Genomic DNA, 8,913 nt, shown 5'->3' on the forward strand with positions numbered 1-8,913 from the left:
TAAATATATGTATTTATTGGCGTTTTCGAACGTATTTTTAATTGTTAAGGTTGCCTACAAATGAATATAAAATAAAAAAGGCTTACTAACGGACAGTATTGAGAATGTAAAATTGATATCTGTTACAGAAATTTTGACATAGGAAGATAACAATAAAAGTATATAATTCAAATTTATAATGAGTAAAAAACAGAATGAGCCAGCTCCGGGTGATGGTTTACGTTCTCTCAGGAGCACAGGATTATTCCGAGCAGTTAATTATGAATTATATGTTAAACCGGTAATATTACTTTCGAAATTTATATTTATAAACGATAATATATATCAATAATAATTATACATAATTTATATTTCAGAATAAAATGATAATGATTTTTGGAGCCGTAACGATGTTGAGTTCTATAGCATATATTCTGTACATGCGTCAAAAATACGATAGTACAAAGTATTATAATGCAGTATCAGAGGATGGGACAATTGTATTAAAAAAGAAAACATCCAAATGGGCAGATTGATTCAAGTCATTTCATGTAAATTAGTAACAATTACATATTCTTGTTAATGTTTAGTGTACACTATATTTTATTTTATTATTAGTAATTTGTTGACTATTATCTCATTTATACAGACTTCAGTGATATGTAAATAAACATATATAACAATTATTTAATGTATTAATACAAATATATTTGTGAACAGTTCTACTTTTCAACATGCCCTATTAATGTGTTGGCTATAACGTTTCTTCAAATGTAATGTTATATTGCTGTGTTTCTAATATTCTATTGGAGTACTGAAGATTTCGGTAAATGCACGTTAAAACTAGGATAATATCTTTCTGATTACACTGTTATCTTTACAAAACTATACATTATTTTATAAAATATAAATAGCATTCTGCACTACATTTGTTTCATATAAATACATAGAAAAGTAATCCCTGCCACTGCGTATTCAAATTATCATCTTTGGCAGTATGTACAATATTGTTTACAGATTCATTCATGAGTAATCCTTTTTTACTACAACTTCAAGGTTGTGAATTTGGTCCAGACTTTTGAACAAGGAGTGTTCTAAGCTTAAATGTCACAACAATTTTACTAAAAATATATATGTATATGTGTATGTATGTATATAGATACTCTGTAAATGTTACAAATGTATATAGTTCCTCTTTTGTGTCATATATAAACATTTAAAATATTAGCATTATATAGTATATGAATAGGTGAAATAAAATTTGGAAAAATTGGAAAGAAACATGATTGTACTTTTCCTATGCAATAGTTGGAAGATGTATGAACATTATTACTACATGTCAATCAGTTACCAGGGATTTTGATTGAATATTTCATACCTTTTGCATCTAAAATATGCCTGAACTACTCTGGAAGCATCTAAGAAATAAAAAAGAAACTTCTTTTATAACACATAACAAACACCTGAAACATAGAGAGGAAACAATGTCTATTTCCTTAGCCAAATGATTTTTTCTGTAAATTCGTTGCTGAAACTATGTCTAGTACATTTAAATTTTTAAGTAGTAATAGCGTGTAAATCTATTTTTCCGTTTCAAATAGAAAAAATATAGTGTTGTAACGCATGAAAATAATATTTTTCGTTTCAAAGGAGATCTCTTGATAGAAAAGCTAAATATTTTAAAATCGTTATTATATACAAACATAGTATGGAAATGAATTTTTATAGTAATAATAAGCGATTCTGCTAACATATGTATTAAAATTTGGCAATTCATAATACTTTATGACACTTTGTACTTTTGTAGATAAGGCAATTTGTAACGAAACAATTTCATTTCTGTAAGGTGTACGGTTTGTGTTAATGTTTAAACTTTTCGGAAAAAAGTGGTTGCATAGACGATGTTTAGCTAGAAGCAGTCTACAGGTGTATACTCTAATAAATTGAAAGAAAATTGTAATACGATTATACCAAAATGATATTTCTAGATAAAAAAATGTTGTAGTTCTAATGCAACTTATATGCATATAAAATATTGCCATACTTCAACGATGCTTTTAGTACTAAAGCGTCAACAACAATTATACTTAATACATGATGTCCTAAGAATTCATTTTAACATGCACAATTTTTTTCATTTTGTGGAAAGAGTACAACAGTTTCATAGACAGCATTTGCTACATAATCTAAGTTGGACTCATTAAGTCCACACATATTTATTCGACCACTTCGTAGCATGTAAATATGGTAATGATTTACTAGATGCTCCACTTGTCTCTCTGAAATAATATTTGTCATATGAAATAAAGCACGATAAAACGAGCTGAATAAATTAATTTTACTAAATACCCACCAGTAAAACCAGTATAGGAAAACATCCCTATTTGTTGTGTAATATGTTCCCAAGAACCGGGTGTACCTAAACGAACCAGTCTTTCATATAACTTCTTCCGCATTTCTTTTATTCTACCAGACATTGTAGTAATATGATCTTTCCTGGAAATTTTTAGCATATATATGTAGCAATTGTGAAATCCTTCTGGTATATTAATTATTTCTATTGATATGAAATCTACTACCATTCTTTAAACAGATCTGGATTTCGTAACACAGTTGCAACAATCCTTGCTCCATGGTTAGGAGGATTGCTGTACATTCCTCGAACAATCAAGGTTAATTGAGACTTAGCTTGAGCAGTTGCTTTTGCATCAGACAGAACAACTACTAAATTTCCAACTCTTTCATTGTACAATCCAAAATTCTTAGCAAAACTCTGAGCACACATAAATTCTATTCCTCGCTTGGCAAACATTCTTACAGCATAAGCATCTTTATCCAAATCACCACTTGCGAAACCCTGACAAAAAATTGTTATTTAGATCATTTGCAGACTTATTACTCTATAAAACAAGTGTAAACTATTCACCTGGTATGCACTATCAAAAAGTGGAAATAGGTGTTTCTTCTGTATTAAGTCTGCAATTCTAGACCACTGCTCAGGAGTTGGATCGCATCCAGTTGGATTATGAGCACATGCATGCAGAATAATTACAGCATTTTCTGGAGCATCGTCAAGATCTTTAAGCATTGCTTCTATGTCAAGATTGCGGGTACTTGCATTCCAATATGTGTATTCACAAGCTCTCTTAAATCCTCCACTAATGAACACAAGTTTATGGTTTTCTGTGGACATATCATAAGTTATACATTGATTATTAATTCCATTACCTTTACATTTTTTAACACTCACCCCAAGTAGGTCTGCTATAATAAAATGTATCGTAATGTAGAATATGACTCAAGAATTCAGCTGCAACACGTAATGCTCCAGTTCCAGACAATGTCTGAATAGCAACAGCACGACCCTGTGCAATAACTGGAGAATCTGTTCCCAGTAGCAGACTTGTTGCTGTTTGGCTAAAAGCATCTAATCCCAAAACAGGAAGATATTCATGATTCTGTAATTCATCTGCTGCTAATGATTTCTCTACTTTTCTAACAACTGGCAACACCCAAGGTTTTCCTTCAGGGGTACGATAAGCTGAAAATAATTTCAATTCATTAGAGTTTCATTAAGCATTCTTTGATTAAAGAAGAATTATTTCAATAGCATTCTATGCATTAAACAAGAACAATTTTCCACTGAAATAATACAAATTCTATCTTATACATAATATGTTATGTAATCACCAGATTATTCCTGAAGGTCATTCAAGATCATATTCATTTAAGAATGAATTGAATAAATAATCAGGAAAATATCATTTGCATATTAATTTTTATGCATCTTTGTGTATTTCGAGTAATTAAAAAAAAAAGTTGGCACTAATTGTTCATTTGCATACTTGTTATAAGTGTATGTATTAAAGTAAAAAATAGATATATATGTACCTCCTATTGATAGATTGACTTTTCTTTCATAAGTATCGTCCAAAAAGGCTTTCTGAAGGGAAAAAACCTCTATCGGCGGCCCCAATTTAACCCCGCTAAATCTCGAAGTCATCTTGGATAGGATTAAATATCAAATGACAGTGGCTGTGGAACCGACAATTTAGAGTCGATCTGATCGCACTATGTCATATGATACTACAAATTCATTTACAGGCACTCTTTACTCACTGTATGCCACGTATATTTTGATTATCGGTTTCAGATACTAACGATAAGACTTTTCGCTTCGTATATCCACACTGGATTGACACGAAGGATTTGTCACCCAACATGTAACTTTAACCGATCTAATGACTTTAAACGATGCTCATATGTGTGGATGCATATGTGACGGTCAGATTGTAACATATTTCAAAAGTTTCATGCCATTACGTAGACTGCAGTTGGTGACGCAAATGAAGATTTTTATGAAATTATTTATAGAAGTTGAAATCAAACAGAAACTTGTTTATTTTATTAAGGATTTTATCAAATTCTTAAATAATGTATAAATCTCGTTACACTTAAGTATAAAAAAAATTATTAAACATTTTATTATAATCAGTTTTATACAATTATTTATGCTTATAAAACAGCGAATATGTATGGAAATTTATAAGTGCATATTCGAACATAATAAAAAGGTAGATATTGATTACTTTCGAGAATTGTTTAGATTAGGTTGAAAATAAATTATCATCATTCAACATTCTCTATTTCGATTTTCTCGTTTTATACATAAACATATAAAATACGTGTAGCTTATTTACTACATATGTGAAATATAAAACTTTTAGAATGTTTAAACTGAAGCAAATTAAGAATATATTAGTACATTTATACATGCTGATGAACTACTTTTTATAATTAACAATATTCGTACATGAAATATATTATACATTTAACAAAATAACTGGTAACACATGTTAATTTATTATTTTTCTATTGTATTTATTCATAGACTCAAGATACTTAAAATACTTTATCTTAAGTCTGCGATTTGATTTTTTAGAAAATTTATTAAGATAAAATATGATACATACAAATTTTTGAAATTTCTGTTTTATCGACTGTACTGCGCAGTTCCAAGGGTGACTCATAGAGGACGTTGTGCACGCGTAAACAGCAGGTATACAGCGTCGGTCCAGTCAGATACAAAATTCCAGGCACTTCAGTTGAGTTTCGAACAGTGGTGTGTACGTGTCGTGACTGCTGGTTCCTTGTGTCAATAACTGTTTTCTTCTGTTTGTTTTATTTATACGTTCGTGTTTACCCGCTTTCGGATTACTGCACGGAACCTGTTCACGAAGTGAGTAAACCATCAGCGATATGCATTTCTGAAGTTTATTGTATCAATTTAACGAGATGCTGTTATGTTCCAACGTCTCGAGATTTTTCTCGGTATTAGACACTGTGTAATCGTTTACGTGAAATAGTTGTCTTTCCATTGAGTTTCCAACATATAACAATCATTATTGGTAAAAGTTAATTAAAAGTAGAATGAACTGAAGGTACTGAATTTAATATGATCGAAGCATTCGCGAGGGATGCAGTTTCCGATTCATCTCGATGCAACAAAGATGCGATCCAATTCTTATTTCAGAAGTTACGCGGATTCTATTATTTCGTAAATTGTACACGGTCACGTACTTAAACCGTTTTGAAACGTGGCCAAGTTCTCTTGATCGTTTATATTCGTTTTCATGATGCTAATGGTGATCCCGTTGCTTTATCTAGTACCGAAAGCGATATACAGTGAGGAAAGAAAGTATTTCCATGGATCTCTTATAAAAAGTATATTGAACAGGACAGAAAACGTACAATGATAGAAAACAAATTATTACGGCGGTTTGCGGGAAAGTTGTTATGGACATATTCGTAACATAGGAACTTATACAATTATTTTGAAAAATTTTGAACACGCAGATATTTCTTTTATTCACTATAGATATGTACGTGGAAGATGTGATTTTCCCTTAAATTTGTGTACCTATTCTTTCCGCCAAATTTGAGATGATCGATCAACAGGTATTTCCCTTCGCTTCCCCATACAAACAGGTTGGACAAGTAATATGGTGTCTCCCTAAAATTAGATCGAACGGAACGAACTTAAAATTCGTAAACACGGCCATCGCAGTTTCAATGTCATATCCTTTGATGAATATCAGGCGGTCCATTATCACCATTATAACTAATCTGTACGTGGCTGTGTCTTATAATGATTTTCATTTTTCTATTTATTCAGCCAGCAATGTTCTTTCTATTCGTTAATAAAGGTCGGTTTAACCACTCATAGGGGTTATTACTGCTATTAGCAACGCAGTAGTGTTGTAACGCCGTCGATTACCTACCATTATGCATTTTTAGTTCCGTTGAATATATTCATTACAAAACCTTGAACTGTACAAAAAATACTTGCACTCACTGTGTATATATGTCTATGAATTGTACAAAATTTACATTACATCTTATCTAATTTGAGTAATGAAAGTTTTCTACGGGCCTGTAATGTGGGATACCCATGACAGGAAGCACGTTACTATAAAAAGTGATATATTTCCCCGCCCGTATGGCTTTAGTCGAGTGGACCGTTGAATGAACGCAACGCAGCCATCTTACTGGTCATTGCTTATGCTCTTTCCTATACATAAGTATACCGGGGCTCGAGTGATTCTTGTCACCCGTTATTTGTCATAATACAATACGTGAAACGGCACGAATCATTCAACTAGCGTCCGAAGGTTCCTCGGCACTGAACATGAAATATTTCATAAACTAATGGCCATACACGACTGAAACAAATATCATTGGCTTCAGAATTCCACGCTCTATATCACTGTGATAAACCTGATTAAAAAGTCACCGTTACACCTGGGGATTCCTCCTTATCAATGCTGAGAAGTCTTCGAACACTCATCGAGGATTTACTGTATCGCTGTTTGAAGATTTTCATGAGGTGGATCTGCATTGAAATTTAGTATTGGTTCAATAGTATGTACTACTATGATAGCACAGTGGTACTTCTTTTTTCTCATTTCTGATATTTTTTAGTATACATATATGTATATATCAAAGATTTCTACGACCCAGCAGGTGTCCAGGTGCTCCTTTCTGGGCCCCAGCGTAAATGCCCCGAACGGGGTCTCCACTCGAGAACCCACAACAGGTTTTACGAAATTCCTGCGCTGTATTATCCGGTGCACTCGTTCGCACGGAGGATCGTTACACGCGAACGGAGTCGAATTACGGGGCTTGACACGTTCGTTGCGCGAAATTCCCGCGAATTCCAGCGAGCTACGGGCACGGACGCGATACGGCCTTGTCGTTCCTCTGACACCGTGTCGCACGGCGGATAGTCGCGTTGTCATTCTTGGAATATTCAGTCAGCACGCGTCGTTCCTATCTAATTATTAGACTGCGGATTTTTATGCAGAATGACAGTTTTTTAAATAATTTCTGAAGACAACAGCAAAGATAGGAATTTCTTTCTTTTCTTAAATATCTTATTGGGTTCACAATAAACTAGAAAACATTTTACATCTGACGAAAGTTCTTTTTCTATTGTATTACAGAATGCCCTATTGGCTGTACATGCATAAAATTCGCAGTCTACTAATTACGCTTGAAAGTTCGGTTTCGCGGGTTCGAGGCCAGCGCCCTCTTGGTGGTTCTGGACGAACGATTCGAGATGTGAACTCGTGATCGAATGTTCGATTCTGATTCGATTCTTCAGAAGATCGATCCTCGTGGGTAACATGTCACTGCCCCTGTATAAGAAAACCCCCTGGGAAACATATCTCAGGTTGCATTTCGAACAAGTCAGGGGCGCGAAATTACGCGGGAAAAGCAGATGTGAGGTTAGAAATCGCGAGTAGGAATCGTACTGTGTGAGTTCCTCCCACTCTGGTATTCCATCAAGCTGCTCGTGTCCTCGGGCGGCCTCCTTTTTTCCTCTTCTCCACGGGCATCCTTTCATCGATAAAAACGGGAATGACCCGGCTGCTTCCGAGGTATGAAACAATGAAGAGTACACACAGAGTCGTCACGTTTTCGTTTATTGTCCGAGGTACGGGCACAAAGAGAGAACATTGTCCCTGTGGAACAATCACGGACGAATGGACAAAGCAGACCAGGCCTGCCGCGACGAGGACAGGTAAAATAATTGTATTTCAATTGTTCGAATATTACGACGCTGAAGAGCCAGCATTCAATTAATAGGGTTCGTTGATACGAACGACGAGACATTTCTCTCGATGGATACCAACTCCTCAAAGGCCTAATTGACGATCCTTCCGCGGCCTTGAATGACCTTTTATTTACCGCTCGTTGAAACCGTCTGAACGACTGTTCCGAAAGGTAACCGACCGGCTGGTTAATTAAGAAAAAAAGAAACAAAATGTCCCCTCCTAGTATAGACAATGTTTGCGTTCATTTTGTTTTATACTCGTCTGAAAAACAGAATGAGAAATAACATTAATACACGTCGATTATTCGACCTTATTGGGGGAGGGAAATCATGTCCAGATACAGTGGTACGTCGTAAAATGATTGGAAACAAAACAATTCTGAATGACGGATGTTTATTGCACGGTAGATCTCGTGATAGCACGAAGAAAATATTTGAACGGCACCTAACACAATGTAATTGGACTGCATATATGTATGTTCCAATTATCTTCGTCAACAACAGTAGATCGTACAATGTCACCTTCCCCCATAATTTTATAACGGTAGATTATATTTACGTCTTTCGAGTCATTCTTGCGTATCATTGCAGTTTTTACGCTTAGTATATCCCATAGTCAATACTAAACATGGTATGTGTAATTTCCTTCCAGCCTCACTTATCTAAGGATGTTCGAGTCCGACTCGATTAGTCAGAAGACCGTTTCCGTTGCCATGTAAACGCATACAATAACGGCCAAAATGATGGGGACCAAAGTTCATGATCGATGGAACAGTAACTCCTTGTTTTATAAAAATAAAATAAAAGTTACGAAATCA

General features: G+C 34.3%; 2 protein-coding genes across 2 annotated transcripts; one reads left to right on the forward strand and one right to left on the reverse strand.

Annotated features, from left to right (window-relative positions):
- The first annotated feature begins 31 nt into the window (after window positions 1-31).
- On the forward strand, window positions 32-515 carry LOC107189187 (small integral membrane protein 8). Its single transcript, XM_015577663.1, has 3 exons — window positions 32-49; window positions 129-280; window positions 357-515. The coding sequence occupies exons 2-3, from the start codon at window positions 179-181 to the stop codon at window positions 513-515; spliced, it is 261 nt and encodes an 86-aa protein (XP_015433149.1). The 5' UTR covers window positions 32-49; window positions 129-178.
- A 1,561-nt stretch (window positions 516-2,076) lies between these two features.
- LOC107189209 (probable aspartate aminotransferase, cytoplasmic) lies at window positions 2,077-4,119 on the reverse strand. Its single transcript, XM_015577694.1, has 7 exons — window positions 4,099-4,119; window positions 3,871-4,014; window positions 3,230-3,520; window positions 2,906-3,162; window positions 2,559-2,836; window positions 2,333-2,475; window positions 2,077-2,258 (listed from the first exon to the last, which is right to left on the reverse strand). Exons 2-7 carry the CDS (start codon window positions 3,980-3,982, stop codon window positions 2,095-2,097), a joined length of 1,245 nt encoding a protein of 414 aa, XP_015433180.1. The 5' UTR covers window positions 3,983-4,014; window positions 4,099-4,119; the 3' UTR covers window positions 2,077-2,094.
- Window positions 4,120-8,913: the final 4,794 nt, after the last annotated feature.

This window comes from Dufourea novaeangliae, unplaced genomic scaffold (assembly GCF_001272555.1).
Source record: "Dufourea novaeangliae isolate 0120121106 unplaced genomic scaffold, ASM127255v1 scaffold146, whole genome shotgun sequence".
Taxonomy (NCBI): domain Eukaryota; kingdom Metazoa; phylum Arthropoda; class Insecta; order Hymenoptera; family Halictidae; genus Dufourea; species Dufourea novaeangliae.

Bases quoted from the DNA above. Each gene is read 5' to 3' on its own strand.
- LOC107189209 (XM_015577694.1), bottom strand. From the start codon at position 3,982: ATGACTTCGAGATTTAGCGGGGTTAAATTGGGGCCGCCGATAGAGGTT. The intron at 2,476-2,558 runs GTAGTAGATTTC...AAAAATTTCCAG, and splicing joins CCAGATCTGTTTAAAGAATG to GAAAGATCATATTACTACAA. The intron at 2,259-2,332 runs GTGGGTATTTAG...ATATTATTTCAG, and splicing joins TTCCTATACTGGTTTTACTG to AGAGACAAGTGGAGCATCTA.
- LOC107189187 (XM_015577663.1), top strand. From the start codon at position 179: ATGAGTAAAAAACAGAATGAGCCAGCTCCGGGTGATGGTTTACGTTCT. The intron at 281-356 runs GTAATATTACTT...TTTATATTTCAG, and splicing joins ATGAATTATATGTTAAACCG to AATAAAATGATAATGATTTT.